This window comes from Diplotaxodon limnothrissa, linkage group LG1, assembly GCF_057381915.1.
Source record: "Diplotaxodon limnothrissa isolate DT_005_m linkage group LG1, D_limnothrissa_male_GT1.1, whole genome shotgun sequence".
Classification (NCBI taxonomy): Eukaryota; Metazoa; Chordata; class Actinopteri; order Cichliformes; family Cichlidae; genus Diplotaxodon; species Diplotaxodon limnothrissa.
Window position 1 is genome coordinate 16,176,819 of NC_140596.1, and position 17,309 is coordinate 16,194,127.

Sequence of the window (17,309 nt, forward strand, 5' to 3'; positions counted from 1 at the left end):
GGGAAGTTTAACCATTTTAAAATAGTGCATTTGTGTTGCCAAACTAAGAGTTTTGAATGGAAGTTTGAAATATGAGTTCCAGTGCAGATTCTGGTTTTGTGCTTGCAAAGTTTACAAATTGATTTTTTTCTTCATTAAAGTACTGGATGTTGTAATTCCAGTGAAGAGACAATAGACCGGGGATGATTTCAATAAGTGATAAAATTGTTTCCGATATAGTCTAAACATGTCATGAAGATCTATTTGCAGATATTTCCGAGCTGAACCCAGACTAGTCTTGTTTTTTGTCTTAAATGTCCCAGATTAATGTGGGACTTGTACAGTTGATACATAATATTGTATATAAATATTGATTACCACCGTTGCCCTTTAGCTTACTTTGCAGTTTAAAATTAACTCTGTTGCCAACAGTCTGTTGTCTTGACTGTTTCGCAGTTTCTGATTAAACACTCACAGAATGGGTTCCTGCTTCCTGTCATTTTTTCCTAGCCGATTCAAGTCCTCAACTTGAATCAGCTTTGCTTTTTTTAAACAAAATGTGGACTCTTATTTCAATAACCTCAATATGGAGATTTGTCCTCAAATAACATCACAGTCAGAAAGACAATTAAATATAAAATTTATTAGGCAAAATGTACAACAGCTGCACAAGCTATCTTACAGCTCAAATATAGACTTTATTTTAATTCCACTCTTTGAGAGTGGAATATAATATTTCAACTTTTTTTTTTTAAATTCTGTAATGAACTGTGAAAACATTCATAAAAAACACACAGGCTCACATTTACAAAACATTCTCAACCAGAAAAGCTGATCTGAAGTCAAGGTCAAATGGATGTTATTATCTGAACACACTTCAATCAAGATGATTAAGACCGCAACCTATGAAGACTTGCAACGAGATACCCAAACCAAAGCAATCCACCCACCCCTTACATATCAAACACCACAGCTGTTGCTCTGTGGGATGAAGCTCCTGCTGCACTGGAGAATTATAAAAAAAAAAAAAAAAAAAAAGTGCATCCCACTAAAGTCGTCAAAAACTAATGCATTCAGATGTAACGCTCTTAATACCATTCCATAAAATATAATTACAAAAGACAACATCTTTCTGCAATTTGTATCTTTTCTGTATTTGTGTGTATTCAGATAAACTGTACTACAATCTTCAATTTTAAGAAACATGAATCCTTTGACATGACCAGTTGACCACGTTCAGCACCTGTGACAGCTCCGGGATTTTTATCTCCGTGTAAGCCATGTTGTTCTTCATATGCTTCTAGGAATAGTGTGAAAATAGTGCTCGTTGTGGTCATGTCTGTGTCTTACTTTTTTCATTCTGCCTTTTTTTTTTTTTTTTTTAAAAAACAAAAAGGAAAGAAAATGTGGAACTTCACGTCAGCTTTCCTGCTTAGAAACACTCATTGATTAAATGTGGCCTTCAGAGACGTGACATGAACGCCAGGATGGACTGGAGCTGTGGGATGACATCATCAGTATGCACCTCGCAGCCCGCTGCTCCGGGAGCTTCCTCCTGAGTTACTATAGTAACCACCGCTGCCACGGCCTGAAAGGTTTTCAAAAAAGATCATTTGGTTTGAAAATGATCAAATTCATTCTCAAAATTATAAATGTATAATGAAACTGTATCAAGCTGAACAAAACACTGTTAAAACTCACTCATTTCAGCGGCACCGCTGGCTGTCGAGTTAAGAAACAGCTCGATGTAGCGATGTTCTGTGGAAAACCAACATCAACCCAATCAGTCAAAGAGGTTTATGGACGTTTCATTTAAAAATAAATATTGTTAGACATTAATGTAAATGACATGTATGCATTTATCTGAAACTGATTAGTAAAGATAATCAAGCTGAAATATCTTAGACACTTGGTCTAAGCTCAATAGGAAGACTAACCTCCTTAAAATGTATTCCTATGTTAATTCTGCCTCACTGACATTTTTATTTTAATTTTTCCCACTGTCTTATTCTGCATCTCTGCTGTGAGTTGACAAGTATCTCTGAGTGAGTAATGGAAACACTGGCTTGAGGGGAGAGAGAGAGAGAGAAAAAAAAAAGCCAAATCATACGCATGTGGTTTTTGTCTTTGGACATGGCGGCCACGGCATCTTCATGGGAGCGAAACTCCACGTCTGCTTCTCCAGTTGACTTGCCGTTGGGAGCCATATCGATGTGGATCCTTAACGGGTTCAAAGGAGAGAAGAACTGTGAAAAATAAATGAAGGTTAATACAATTCTGGATATTTTAAGACATGAGCAGAAACCAGACATCTCAGATCTAAAGGACTGGACAGGTTGGGTTCCCACATAGATAATACATTTCCAACTTCTAACTTCAAAAATGAGAAAGTATGAAAACCCTCTCTCACACGTGACACACTCAACTGAATAATGCAGTTTTCTGCCACCTAATAAAAATATTTTCAGTTAAATCCACAGAGTTTGATATGCTTGATCCAGACATTAAGACAAATCATCAGATTAGCGTTTTCTTACTTTAGCGATGTCTCCCTCTGTGGCACGGAAAGGTAGACCCCTCATATGGACGAAATGACCGCTATGAAAGCCTGAGCCGACATCACTCTGACTACTGTAACCATGGCTTCCCACTCCTAAGTGGTGGTGGTGGGGCGGAGAGAAAAACAAAACAGTAATTCAGTATTTCATGTGTGTATAATATATATTTCTTACATAAAAGGTGTTAAATCTTCACTGAGAAGTCTTAGATTTACTGCCATAGACATCTGCTTCACAAAGCAAATCCTAATTTCACTTATTGACATCAGCAGTTAGTGCAGTAGATAAAATTGCAGGGAAATCATTCACAGGCAGGTAGAAGTACCAGTTACAGTTTCATGATAAGCTATTTGAAAACTCAAGATGGTGACAATTTTTAAGATGGCTGTTGAAAAAGGCAAGGCAATCATTTGTCCTGAAAAAAAAGAAAAGAAAAAAAAAAAAAAAAAGCCTTTTGAATGATTTTAGTTTCAAATCATACAAGCTGGAACATGTAGAAGTCTGAAATTGCTCAGAAGTTATTTTCTATTTTAATCATTTGAAACAGGGGTGTGTGGTGTAGTAGTACACGTGGTTTTTAAACATATCTTCTGGATAGACAAGTTACGTTCCTCACTGGTTACTCAGTTTGCAACTGTGGGCCCCAAAAATCTTGTTTTCAGTTTTTAGATTCAGAGAGGGTTGGTCTACTATTCAGAAGCTTGGTAGTGCAGGAATCCTCAGTTCCTTCATCCGTATGTTAAAATGTCCTTGGGCAACTTACTAAACATCCAAGCACATTCCTGTTTTCATTAACAAATGTTTTGTGCAGATAAAGTACATGTTTGAGAAAAATAAAATGCAATTAACCAAATGTAATCACCAAATATCAGAAAATATTCCAGCCTTTCAGCAGGGGCACTAAACTCCAAATACACAACTCTGAAAGGCAAATAAAATCTGAACTTTACCTCTTCCTCCCCTCTCTCCTCTCACTCGCTCGTCAAACATGCCGTTGCCAAAACAGTAGTTGTTGAACCCGTTGTAGTTGTCAAAGTTACTGTAACCTGGACACAGTAACACAGCAAAGACAATCTGCAGTTCACCGCTCACAGATACACTACAGGTGAAACAAGGCTCTTTACACCAGCAGAATGAGAGAGAACTGAATATAATTTATTCTGAATATAACTGAAGGTCCTTTTCTACAGGGTCAGACAAAAACTGCTTACCTCCTCCGTAACCACCTCCACTCCTCATATTATCCATCATGGTGGCACCACGGCCAGGAGAAGGACCAAAAAACCCTCCTCTGGGGCCGCTCATCATTGGTCTATCATAGGGCCCTGGTCTCTGGGCTCCCATTCCCCGCCGGGGCACCTCATAGTAGGCTCTGATTTCATTACGACTGCTCTTAAAAATCTCTATGTACCTGAAATATGAGGTACATAGAGATACGCAGGATAAAAAAAAAAAAAAAAAAACAAGAGGCAGAGGAGAGGGTTAAGGTGTTGAAGTGGCTCAATTAAGGTTACAAACATAGATATAATTTACAGAGAGAAGATAAAGACACAAAAGTAGAAATATTCTAATCAGTGGTCTGAATGATTGACCTCAAAATCTCACTAGCTGGGCTTAAGGATTTCTACACCAACCTCACCACTGTTACTTACAGCCAAGGAAATCATTACAGGGCTTTTAGGTGCTTTATTGTTTCTCTGCTTTAATGGTTGAACCTGTGCTGGCTGTTTGTTTTAATTCTATACTTATACCCCCCACCCATAATAAATGATCCACATAAATCAACGAAGGTCATAAAATAAGGACCAATGAATCATTTATTAAACCCAAATGTTTCTGTAAGGCAATTAAATAGAGCTCCCACATCTTAAATGAACACGGGAAAATTGTCTATGACAAAAATAATACACCAACCTTTATTTGAAAAAACAGACAGACCATCCCAATATTTCACATTTAATTACAATATATAAACCAATTAAGCTTATTAGCATAAAAATAAATATAACATGATCCACCCATTATTAATTACCATTTTATCAGTTTTACCAAAAATAAAAAAATAAATAATAATAATCACACTAGCACATCCACCCATGCTTATATTCAGACCCCAACCCAATAATACCACAATTATTCTAATATCACCACCCATTAAATGCTGTTAACAGAAGCCCAACCCAGTCCAGCCCGTCCCTTTCCCATCTGTCCCACCTGTGCCCTATTCTTTCCTTGTGTTTCCCCAGAGCCTTTTCTGCTATCTCCTTTGAGGCAAACTGCACGAAGGCTTCCCCTGTGCTCCTCCCCTGGTAGTCCACTGGCAGAGTTATCCCATTTGGCACGATTCTCAACCCTTTAACCCAAGCACACAAATACATAGGTCGGTAGGTAGACTGATAGAATTGATTGTACAACACCCACTACATCAGTGGAGCTTTAAGGATTAATGGGTCATTAAAGCAAATAAACAACAGCTGTATTATCTCATACTACTTAAAATAGGAGCATCTTAGGGGACTGACTTTACACTTGCTGCTCAGCAGTGGAACAGAAGAAGAAAAAAAAAACTGCCTTGGAGTCAGCTTATAAGCCACTGTATGTTCACCTTTGTTTGTTTGTTTTTTTTTGTTTTTTTAAAAAACAACAACAACTACAGAGTATATGTAGCACAATGGCCAAATTATGCTTTATCTGAAAAAAATATAATATTAGTATCCATCTATATTAATCATTAGTGTATATTATCCTAGATAGCCAATGCCAGTGTCATTAATACTGACCCCAGATCAGTTTTATGGGATTGTCTTCCCTCAGCCAAAACAGCCCAGCTCATTCTATTATTAAATACTTTAGGAGCTATGGCATCTTAAGTCATACAAATGTGCTAAATAATGGACTAACAGAACACCAACATCATTGCTGTACTACTAACAATTCGGACAAGGACAAATTAGTAAGCACAGCATGACTAATCTGCAAGAACAAACACACATTAGAACACGCAGACATGTTTAATAACTTAGTCACAGTTAATCATGTTAAGTTTAATAACCTGTCAATCTACTCTGAAGGTTAGCATATGCCTATGTATTGCAATGGGGTTTAGTGGCAAAAGTGAAAAGCACTGTTCAAAGTGAAGTTGGCAGTATTTGGATTTCTTTTTTTCTTTTAATGATCCACATCACATTTCCTAATATAGCCCTGTTTATAGTGAAGATCGTGTGAAGTTGACAGCTTTTTTTTCTTTTTTTTTTTAAAAAGACTTGTCTTTTTATAGCCTTTTTAAATATTCTGCACAAGGTCTATATTGCAATGAAGCGACAAAGGGCTTTCTTAAGTGTTTGTCTTAAATTAAATTTATGGTTGCATCTCATTTGACTGCTACGGTGTTCTGAATAACAATAAAAAAAACAAAACACAAACTACAGCACTGAAAAACTATCCTTCAGACTAAAATATCTACTGTAACATCAATACAACTTTATGTAGTATTTACCCAAAAGTCTCAGTGTTCATGTACCTGAGAAAAACTGAACAATCTCCTCCTTACTGCAGCCAAAGGGCAGGCCTCTAAGTCTCAGCATGCAGCCACTGCAGCTGTCATAGTCAGCAGGACCGCTACGCTTCAGCACCCAGTCCATCTCACTACGGTTCGACTTGAACACTGATTTGGACAGACAGACACTCACAAACATCACATGCTGGTCATAAATTAAACTTAAACATGTTCATTACAGTTTTCTTAAAGGCTTCATATGCAAATGAGGAACCCAATATAACTGAATAACTGCTGCTTTATGAACCATTAATGATACAAAGAAAGAGAAAAAAAAACCCTTTATGCACCAGACGCGTAAAATGTAACTATTTCTTGCATTAAAAATATTCTTCTGACTCACCTTTTCTTAACACAGCAGTTCACACTGACCGCATAATTTCAGTTGATGAATTTGGGGCATTTGCTTTTATTTTGAACCAAGCTCGATTTTATGGATCTGAATAAACAGATGTAACCAATCAGATCACTGTATCTGGCAGCAAGTGTACCTGTAACTCAGATTGCACACTGGGACTGAATACACAATGAAATAGAAATGGTAAAATAATACCATTTTACCTCAGACGCAGAGCTAAACAGTGACGCCTCTCTAGAATGATTGATACCTCCTTATGTGTTGCCAACTCTGCTAATAATAGTTCAAATCGCCCCACTGACATTGTGAAATGTGTACAAAAGCAGCGTGATACAGCTTTAACTCCTGGATCACATTGCAAAATTCAACGTGTTCAGTGTGTAGCGTCCTTAACATTCAAATCTGTTGCTCAGTTTTAACCAGTTTGCTTACCTTCTATATATCGGTGCCCCATGTATTTACGGTCCTTCGCAAGAGCATTCTTGAAATCTTCTGCTGTTTTCAGCTCAATAAATGCCTCTCCACTCGGACGGCCTTCTTTTGAGTATGTGAAACACACTCCATTTACTTTTCCCGCGATGTCACAGTCTAAACATAAGAGAGATTGCGTCAAGTTTTTAAACTGATGTCTTCTGCTAGAGAAGAGGTAATGGTAATGAACCATTGCAAAAAGATAAAAAAATTAATAAAAAAAAAATTAAACATCCAAGTTCAGGCACTCAAGGTAAGTTTGGATAAGTAATAAACAACCTTTACATTATTGTCCTAAAAATCATCTTGAAAGCTTGGATGTTTTATCCAATTCTTTGGTCATAATTTCCATTTTTCTTGATACCCTTGGCTCTTTGATATTGCTACTGAAATTTGAATAGTGTGGCATATAACAAAAACAGAGATGTGCTACAAAAGACTTGTGCATGCAAACTTGAATGCCATGCTAAGCGATTTAACTAGTCTAGTGACAATTTCAACACTAACAGCTAAGGTCTTGTCTGAGGATGTAAAGACGTCTGTTTCCTCACCAGAAAAGAAACTGGCCACCTCCTCCTGTGTGCAGGACCAGGGAAGTCCTCTGATCCGAACCACGTACCCCTCGTCATTCAAAGACATCCTCACTGTCACAGACGGCACAACACAGCAGAAAGACATTTGTGTCAGCAACACTTGCTTAGTTATGAATTCTTAAGTTTAATAATCCATTTATTACAAAATTGATATTTTGCATTGAAGCTGACTCCACAGTGTTATGATTAACATTCATTTGGCAAAAAAAAAAAAGTTACTGGCTCTATTCCAGTCGGATGCGTCAGTAAGGGTGTATAGTTTTCCAGTTCGAAACAGTCCCCCCCCCAAAAAAGGGGGACACTACCTGCTGTGGCTACTCCTTGTGGCAAGAAAGCAGCTCATATTAGCATTGAAGATGAGTAGATATTCATTTCCATGTGTTGTCATTTGTTGTTCTTAGAAAATAGGGATCGGTAGGTCAGACTTCAAAAACAAATCTGAATCGGCCGAGAAAAATCATATTTAGTGTATCTCTAAACATTATGCTTCTAGTCTTGCTGACCAACAAGCGCGGGTCACTATGTGGAGTCCTGTGCCAGATCTATATAAAGGACCAAAAGTATTCTGGTCATTTGCTCTGGGGGTACTGGACACTGAACAAACTTTAAAAAAAAAAATGCATTTATTGTTATGAATTACTATTTGCTATTACTATTTTTCTTTGCATTCTGGTGTGCATTTTAATAATGTGTGCATTCACTGTTAATGATAATGAAGTGGAAAATTTTTAATGCTTCTGGCTTGCAAACAGTACTTGACCATTCATCTTCTCCTGCTTCTCTGGGGCCAGATCGTGAGGTCAGCAGCCTAAGCAGAGAAACCCAGACCTCCCTCTCCCCAGGCACCTCCTATAGCTCATTCAGGAGAACACCAAGGCACTCCAAAGTGTCCTGGGAATACCTGGGGCTTTCTTCCAGTAGGACATGCCCAGAACACCTCGCCCAGGAGGTATCCAAATCAGATGCCTGAGATATTCAAACTAGCTCCTTTCAATGTGCAGGAGTAGTGGCTCTACTCTGAATGCCTGTGGCTTGGCTGAACTCCTCAACCCATCTTAAAAAGAGAGAGGCTAGCGACCCTTAGGAGAAAACTAATTTCCGCCATTTGTATCTGTGATCTCATTCTTTCAGCCACAACCCAGAGCTCATAACCATAGGTGAGGGTAAGGACGTATATCAATCGGTAAATTGACAGCTTTGCTTTCACGTTCAGGTCTCTCGTTATCACAAAAATCCGGTTCGGAATCTGCATCACTGCAAAAAAAAAAAAAAAAAAAAAAAAAAAAGCCTCAGCCCGACATCCAATCCCTTTCTGCCCTCACTTGTGAGTAAGATCCTGAGATAGCCAACATCCCCCGTGTGTGCTTTACACACAAAATGAATTTTAAAAAGAATTTTAAAACAAAGTTAGGCTGCAATAACAATCCCTCATTGTTAAGTGTGGGCATGATGGCCTCAATTTTAATCTGGTAAATAAAAGCTGAAGGAATAATTAATTTAAAGGAATTTGGCTTATTAAACATAAATAAGATCACTCGAGTTGTTGCCGAATCTTCCCCTTCAATCCTATTTTTGTCAACCGATTTGCAAGAGCAACAGGTTTGGCAAAAGTTAACACTGAGATTAAATGTTTACTGGTGCATCTATCCGGATAGTTTGCATTCATCTCATATTTTAACATTTGCGGGTATGTCGACGCAGTGACAGACTAGACTCTTTTTTTTTACTTTTAAATTCAGATTAAACCGACAACAAACCTCGCCGGAACTGTACAATAAAACAAAGTAAATAACTATTAGTAACATATGACACAAAAAGCTTTCAAAGAACATATCTAATAACGACTTTCTGTATCTTTGCAGCGGCCAGAACAGCTTAAATAGCTATGGTCTGATACTTCCTCCTTCCAGCTGTTTATGTGTTGTGCTAAAAATTCGAGAGCCGCGCTAGCTAACCTAGTCGGAGTTCAACTTATACCCAACTTGATCCTTTAAACGCAAGACGGCATCTTAATAAAAAGTTCTGCAAATCTGAGTATCCATCAGTCTAATATTCATACTAGTTATATGTTTCTCGTAAGCCAGACTTACGCGAAAACGTTAGCTCGGCAACATTAGCATTTAGCAGACTAGCCGCTAAGGCTAACTGTAGGACACAGACAGCGGTCAAACGTACAGGACAAACGAATTCTCGTTTTAACGGTCCTGCGTCTTCACTGGATGTCAAAACACAACTCCATAAAGAAACACATCCACAGTTAGCAATGAGTGAACCGGTAAAATTATCTCACCGCTTCCTCTTATCCCCGGTCTCCTGCTCCTGCCCCGTGCCTCAGGTGACACTGCCAGCAAACTTGCACAGGTATGTTCTCGCGAGATTTCGATTTATAAACGTTGATTCATTCTAGCGTCTTTTTTTTCTGTTACTAGTCCGTGTTTTCCAAATTGCTTATTGATATGACGCTTGTGTTTACGACTCCAAAGAGAGCTGGTATCTGGGACATGTAATAAAAATACAATTTACCAAATATTCAGCGTGCCCGTTATTGTAAACTCAAAATCTAGATTATGCGTTTAAGACTAAACTATCGTCAGGGTAGTCGGATTTTTTGTGTGTCTATAATCATAAATTAATCACTCTCTCAAAATATTGTAAGACTAGTCATGCATATTCTGGCTATCTATACAATACAAAACAGTATTTATCGCATTAAAAATGTTATTTTTAGATTGTCAAATAACCACAGTTAAGTGACTATCTTAAGGGGTAAAGTTTGTAGTCTTAAACACATACTCATTCTACTACAGTCGCAAACCGGTTATGTCTAAATGTGACTAAAACAAGTGGAAAATAGGATAGGCTGCAGGGAGAGAGAAAAAACACATGCAGAGGGAGGGTCAAAAGTCCATCCACAGCACTGCGTGTGGACCCTTTCCATCAAAATCCGTGCTGAAGGACGGAGGCTCTTAACTTCCAAGCCATTTTCGTCTTCTTTCGCTCACCTACAATGGAGATACCAGTGTTCACGCTGGATGCCTTCACCAATTTACCGTTCAGGGGAAACCCAGCGGCAGTTTGTCCACTTCAGCGTGTGAGTAAGAATATTTAGGTCAAAGCTTAATGTTTAGTCCTGCGCTATGGCACAAGTGCAGACCAGAAACAGAAATTCTTTCTGCAAAACAAACTCGACAAGATGTGTTTTTAAAAGTATTTTAACTTAAACAATCTTTTGTAAATTCAACTATGAAAATGAAAGTGGTTTGTTGCGTTCCCCTGAAAACTGTGCTATCACACAAGAACTGAATAAGACACATCAGGCTGCTGCTTCCAATTAACTTATTTAATGTTTATTCATTTTCAGTGAGCAAACTTCCTCTGTTTGTCTGCCAGAAGCTTACAATCATTAACTGGTCAAAGCAGCTCAGGACACTATCATTTGCTCGTTAAATCGTGTGTTTCTAACAGGAGCTGAGTGATGACTTGTATCACAAGATAGCAGCAGAGATGAACCTCTCAGAAACTGCTTTCATCACCAGGACGAATCCCTCTGATAGCTTTACTACAGGTATGTCTGTTTTAATACAGATCACTTTTGCCTTGCCAATTCCAAAGCCTCTTAGATTGTATTGCTGTAATGGAAAGCTCTCTTTCAAAAGTGTACAGTATGGTGTACGGCTCACATGCTGCTTAAACTTTAAAGTAGCCCCTATAGGTGCAGGATAGAAATTTTCAATATAGATTAACAAGTTTGTATGAATTTATAGTCATAAGAATGATGATAATAATAAAGCTTATGTATATAATCGTTGCAAAATGGTTTACAGAAAAAAAAACAGACTGAAATAAAACAAAAAATAAAAACACGACACAAAACTTGAATAATATGACAAGTGAAATAAATGAGTCAAGGAAATTGTATGATAGGAAAAAAAGGAGTCACTTAAAAAAAAAAAGTTGTGAGGAGTGGTGAAGAATTTGCACAGCTGTGAGGGTCTAAGGGCTGAGCCTTCCATAGAGGGAATTAAAATAGTCTAAATGTGATGAGGAAAAAGCCTGGATCAGTCTGCCTGAGATTACAAAAAAAGTGAAAAAAGTTTATCCGTAAAAAGGACAAATCTACTCAATGAAAGCAAACTGCCCCCCTGAGATAGCTGGTATTAGGATGAAAATTTAGCAAGAAGTTCAGCTTCCAGGTTACTATTGAGGACATAAATATCTGCTAGTGACCATAGGAAGATGTGACACTGTCACACAATTAAAACTTTGAAGTTTTGCCACAGAGAACAGACATTTAAGGATCAAAATACAGTTAAATTAGAGAAAAATATATTCAAATCACCACAAAGTCTATTTCATGGCACTTTGTACCTATTAGGAAATGTCAATTACAAATTTTGGATTGCATAAGAGCATCACAAAAGGTTAGCCTTCAGCAAAATCAAACTAGTGCCATTAGGCAGAATTAAGGACCCACAACCATTAGCAGGAGCTCATTATTTTTCCAAGTTAGGTTTATCTGTTCATTAGCTTATGTTTAGTGTTCCTTTGCAGTTAAACACACACAGAGCATTTTACTCACTGCGTGCACAAACTGAAAAACACCTGTCCTCAGCAGTCTGTCAGGTAACAATGTTACATTGTATGGAGTCCAAAGAATTGTGCAACAAGCTGTCACAGTGAAAAACTGCAGTGTGCAGTCGGTCCAAGAGGAATGCAGGTATTATTTACAAAGAGGAAGCAGGAACAGATACAATAAGTTTTACTTCAGACTTAAAAATGTGACTTTTGAAAAAATACTCTAAATTATATTTGCTGAGAAAGGAGAGAAAAACAACTGGTTAGAGGGAATTACAAAAGTCCAAATGTAATAAGATGAAAGCATGTATGACTTTTTACAGTGCGCCTGTTATTTAAATTAAATAAGTAAAAAGTGAACCCAAACCATGGCAGTAAGGGTTCAGTATTCTTGTAATTTGCCAAAAATATCATCTGACATTTGCAGTTCTCTGCTGACACACAGATGTTTTCTAGAGCCATCTCCCACATTTTTTCTCATCTCCCACAATTTAATTACTTCCAGCTATGAGCTGATTCTCTATGTCCCCTTTTGACTCCACTGACAGAGTCCAACACCACAAGCATGCTCAAAAATGAATAATCACAGCATGCTGTATGTTTGCTTTTAGTTTACTTTGCTACTTTTTCAGTGTGAAAACTACAAAAAAGAAATACTCAGAGCACAAACCTCAGCTTAGACTGCTCACTCTCTGGGCAGTATTTACTTTAATAGCATTGTATTTTGTATATATCCCTTCATAATTGGTATTGATTTGGAAATAAATGGACATTAATAAGCTTTTTATATATTATACTATTGACATTGAAGAAAAGGTCAGATGTCCTAAGAAATGTGGCAGTTATAAACCTCATGTTAAACTGCAGGAATGTCTTAAAGACATAAAGACCTGGATGGCCGCTAACTTTCTGCTTCTTAATTCAGATAAAACTGAGGTTATTGTACTCGGCCCTGAAAATCTTAGAAATATGGTATCTAACCAGATTCTTACTCTGGATGGCATTACCTTGGCCTCCAGTAACGTGGTGAGGAACCTTGGAGTCATTTTTGACCAGGACATGTCCTTCAACGCACATATTAAACAAATATGTAAGACTGCTTTCTTCCATTTGCGCAACATCTCTAAAATTAGAAATATCCTGTCTCAGAGTGACGCTGAAAAACTAGTTCATGCATTTATTACTTCCAGGCTGGACTACTGTAATTCATTATTATCAGGATGTCCAAAAAACTCGCTGAAAAGCCTTCAACTAATCCAAAATGCTGCAGCAAGAGTCCTGACAGGGACTAGAAAGAGAGAGCATATTTCTCCTGTTTTGGCTTCCTGTTAAATCCAGAATTGAATTCAAAATCCTGCTCCTCACATACAAGGTCTTAAATAATCAGGCCCCATCTTATCTTAAGGACCTTGTAGTACCATATCACCCTATTAGAGCACTTCGCTCTCGCTCTGCAGGCCTACTTGTTGTTCCTAGAGTATTTAAAAGTAGAATGGGAGGGAGAGCCTTCAGTTTTCAGGCCCCTCTTCTGTGGAACCAGCTTCCAGTTTGGATTCGGGAGACAGACACTATCTCTACTTTTAAGATTAGGCTTAAAACTTTCCTTTTTGCTAAAGCATATAGTTAGGGCTGGACCAGGTGACCCTGAATCCTCCCTTAGTTATGCTGCAATAGACGTAGGCTGCCGGGGGATTCCCATGATGCATTGAGTTTTTCCTTTCCAGTCACCTTTCTCACTCACTATGTATTAATAGACCTCTCTGCATTGAATCATATCTGTTATTAACCTCTGTCTCTCTTCCACAGCATGTCTTTATCCTGTCTTCCTTCTCTCACCCCAACCGGTCGCAGCAGATGGCCGCCCCTCCCTGAGCCTGGTTCTGTCGGAGGTTTCTTCCTGTTAAAAGGGAGTTTTTCCTTCCCACTGTCGCCAAAGTGCTTGCTCATAGGGGGTCATATGATTGTTGGGTTTTTCTCTGTATCTATGAAGCGCCTTGAGGCGACTTTTGTTGTGATTTGGCGCTATATAAATAAAATTGAATTGAATTGAATGTATCTTTCCCTATATGCCTGCATGTTGACAGTTCAATGGCAGTAAGAAACAGTTTTAAGTAGCTCTATATAGCATTATTATAATGTTTAGATGTCTTGACCTTGAAGGGGAGGTCATAGGTCAAATGTGACATGTTTTAAATCTTTACAGTACTTTTATATACGTTGACAACACACCACACTTTTAAGAATGATGGTTACTAAATTATAAGTCTTTTAGTCAATCTTTAACCAATAAATCATTAAGTTGACCTTGAAGACCTTTGTGGATGTAAGCCAATTACCAACATCATTATCTGCACTGCCTAACTTTGTGTATTTGAAACTAAAACCAAAACAAAATTGAAAAAAAGTCTTAAATGTGTGATTAACAGGATCAAGGTTCCGCCTTCGATGGTTTACACCAACCACTGAAGTCAATCTGTGTGGTCATGCCACTCTGGCCTCTGCAGCAGTGCTGTTCCAATACAACAGTAAGATGCAACATTTACACATAAAAATGTTTTTCCAAAAAAGAAAAAGTGACACCACGGTGCATTAGAAAAGGCTGCTGGAGCGATTTGTTTTTCTTTTTTAGAGATGCCTGTACCGCACAATGCAGCTGACTGCAAAAAGGAGAAAAGAGGTGCCAGCATATAACCATGTAATGGATGTTTTCTTTCAGAAAATGTAAACCCCACCCTGGTGTTTGAGACCAAGAGTGGAGATCTGTGCGTCACCCAGAAGGAGGAAGGGTACATCATGGACTTTCCTCTGAACCCCCCCACACGACAGGTAAAATAAACTTTTCTCTTTAGTTACATAAACACATCAATTCCTGTAATGTCAAAAATAAATAAATAAAAAGATTCTTTTGTATTATTAACAGTGTATGTAAAATGGTTTTCTTTCTGAACTCCTTTTATTTCAGGATCCCAACGACTTCAAAGATACCATCAAGGTCAGAAATCACATTTTTGTGAACGGTTTGTGAAAGTGTAGCTACATTCCTGTATGTATGTTCAGCTAAATCTCTGCCTTTACATGTGTGACACAGGCGGCAGTGGGAAACCTCCCGGTTCAGGAAGTTTATCTGTCCAACAACACCAAGAAGCTGCTGATTCGACTGGCTGACAGCTGTGACACGTTAGTAAAAAAAAAAAAACTTTGCTTGTTGCCAAATTGAAAGGAATCTGAATCATGGTCCTGTTGTTCATGAAGTCTCAAACATTTGTATTTCTCAGGCTTCCAGGTAGTGGGGCTTATTCATATGTTTGAAGGCCAAACAAATAATCAAGCAACTAGCCTTCTACACCCACTCATCACATTTTTGTAAATGTGTATGTGCTTTTTGTGTGTTTTCTCCAGCTCCGTGCTTACCCATCTGAAAGTTGACAGTGTGGCTCTTCAGAATAGTGAGAGAAGTGGAAGAGTCAGAGCCGTCGTCGTCACTATGAAAGGTAATCGGAGCTGTGTAGAGTTGTATACTTGTTGGATCAGACCACATGTAGCAATTCCATTAAATTGAAGACTTAACAGTCAATGCTTCCCTTTAAGAATAAACCAAAGAAAACCCAACATGAAGTGTTTAAGTGAGGTGTTGTCCCACCATGTACCATCAGAAAAGCTTCAATGCACCTCTGCTGGAGGGATGAACAGCACTCTGCTAAAAACATTCCCTCATTTGGTGTTTTAATGATGATGGTGATGAAGAGCACAGTACTTTGCCATCACCGTCCTGTGGACTCGTTTGTTGCTCATTTTAATTTGTATAACAAAATTCACTGAATGTTTCTGCCAACAAATATTAAATATCAAACGCTGCTAAAATGTGGAAACAGGATCACCGGATTGCCAGCCAGGATATGACTTTTACTCCAGAAACTTTGCTCCGTGGGTTGGCATCCCTGAGGATCCTGTCACTGGTAAGATGATTGCCCTTCACTAATATGTAATCTATAGTTATTATTCATCAAATAACATAATTCTGAACATTTGTGTGTCTAAAAACATTTACATATAAGCAGCTGGACTAAAGTGGATGCATTTACAGGTGTCTTATTAATGCATTTTGAGAGAAAGTGTTAACCTATTCCTGCTTATGTGCTCTGGCAGGATCTGCCCACACAGTCCTAGGCAGCTACTGGTCTGACAAACTAGGAAAGAAGAAATTGCTGGGTACGTATTACTAATGTGTCATTTATCTGATAACTGATGTGTTCCACTTTTATCCATTATCAATCGGCTTACTGTGCCTGTGCAGCTTACCAGTGCTCTAGTCGTGGCGGCGAGCTGGAACTTGAAGTGAGAGATGATGGAAGAATCAACATAGCTGGACAGACCATCACTATTCTGCAGGGAACAATCAAACTATAGGCTGAGACACATCCGAGAAGACAGTGACCGATGTGCTATCACAGCTGTCGTGTTCCTGCAGATACACTTTATGGCTCTTGAATAAAAATGAGAAGGTTCAAATAAAAAAGAAAAAAAAACCCATTTAAGTCCTGACTGATCAATCCTGAAATGATTTAGCTGACAAACATACTGTAGGCTTTGTTAGGATTTCTATCATTTATTCATAACATTACAGCAAAAAAATTACAACCAAAAGATTTTAAAATGGGAAAAACAGAAACACAAGAACAAAGCAGGTAAAAATCAGAAGAGTCACAGTTAGCCTTGTGGTTGGGAGAATTTTTCACATTTGCTGCTTAATAATGAATGGGGTTCAATAAAGTTAAGTACAGCTGGTATGGATTAAACTGGTAAAATTGATACTGTGCAGATTCGTTTTGATCCTAAATACATACATAATAATAATAATACATATTCCTGAAACTAAAAGTCATCAAGATATGTTTTTTTGTATAATCTGTTCCTGCACAGATGTAGTTCTGCCGATCTGACTCATACAGGTTTTTACTGAGAAAACAATTGAATAAACGTAGTTTTTCTAGCTGCAGACAAGTGTAGTGACTCCCACTGATATAGTTAAGTTATTTTAAAGTTAACATTTCTGGTTAAATACTATAACTATCATAGGAAACAGGGAATGATACTATACCTCTAAAAGGTAGAGCTGGAGGATGGTACCTTTTGTCACATACAGACGACGATGGATATGGCTTTTTAGTTTGTTTTATGCTAAAGACCGAGCTAGTTTCACACTGACAGACATGTATGAG

The 17,309-nt window shown here is 38.0% G+C and overlaps 2 protein-coding genes across 3 annotated transcripts; one reads left to right on the forward strand and one right to left on the reverse strand.

Annotated features, from left to right (window-relative positions):
* Positions 1-783: 783 nt before the first annotated feature.
* On the reverse strand, positions 784-9,863 carry hnrnph3 (heterogeneous nuclear ribonucleoprotein H3 (2H9)). Of its 2 annotated transcripts, XM_085353687.1 has the most exons (11): positions 9,806-9,863; positions 7,474-7,566; positions 6,884-7,039; positions 6,058-6,201; positions 4,752-4,890; positions 3,749-3,948; positions 3,488-3,583; positions 2,517-2,632; positions 2,090-2,225; positions 1,681-1,737; positions 784-1,567 (listed from the first exon to the last, which is right to left on the reverse strand). In XM_085353687.1, exons 2-11 carry the CDS (start codon positions 7,559-7,561, stop codon positions 1,494-1,496), a joined length of 1,206 nt encoding a protein of 401 aa, XP_085209813.1. In that variant the 5' UTR covers positions 7,562-7,566; positions 9,806-9,863; the 3' UTR covers positions 784-1,493. The 2 variants fall into 2 exon arrangements, with proteins under 2 accessions (XP_085209813.1, XP_085209820.1); XM_085353694.1 differs by lacking the exon at positions 784-1,567 and having other exon boundaries at positions 1,682-1,737; positions 2,090-2,199.
* Positions 9,864-10,430: 567 nt separating this feature from the next.
* LOC146639589 (phenazine biosynthesis-like domain-containing protein 1) lies at positions 10,431-16,614 on the forward strand. Its single transcript, XM_085353706.1, has 10 exons — positions 10,431-10,606; positions 10,981-11,080; positions 14,517-14,615; positions 14,807-14,916; positions 15,053-15,082; positions 15,179-15,267; positions 15,490-15,581; positions 15,963-16,046; positions 16,237-16,299; positions 16,385-16,614. Exons 1-10 carry the CDS (start codon positions 10,523-10,525, stop codon positions 16,495-16,497), a joined length of 864 nt encoding a protein of 287 aa, XP_085209832.1. The 5' UTR covers positions 10,431-10,522; the 3' UTR covers positions 16,498-16,614.
* Positions 16,615-17,309: the final 695 nt, after the last annotated feature.

Coding starts and splice junctions, on each gene's coding strand:
- hnrnph3 (XM_085353687.1), bottom strand. CDS start 7,561: ATGTCTTTGAATGACGAGGGGTACGTGGTTCGGATCAGAGGACTTCCC. Junction 4,891..6,057: donor GATTGTTCAGTTTTTCTCAG/GTACATGAACAC, acceptor CTTGGGTTAAAG/GGTTGAGAATCGTGCCAAAT. Junction 1,568..1,680: donor CAGCGGTGCCGCTGAAATGA/GTGAGTTTTAAC, acceptor AAAACCTTTCAG/GCCGTGGCAGCGGTGGTTAC.
- LOC146639589 (XM_085353706.1), top strand. CDS start 10,523: ATGGAGATACCAGTGTTCACGCTGGATGCCTTCACCAATTTACCGTTC. Junction 14,616..14,806: donor AGTGCTGTTCCAATACAACA/GTAAGATGCAAC, acceptor GTTTTCTTTCAG/AAAATGTAAACCCCACCCTG. Junction 15,083..15,178: donor ACTTCAAAGATACCATCAAG/GTCAGAAATCAC, acceptor TGTGTGACACAG/GCGGCAGTGGGAAACCTCCC.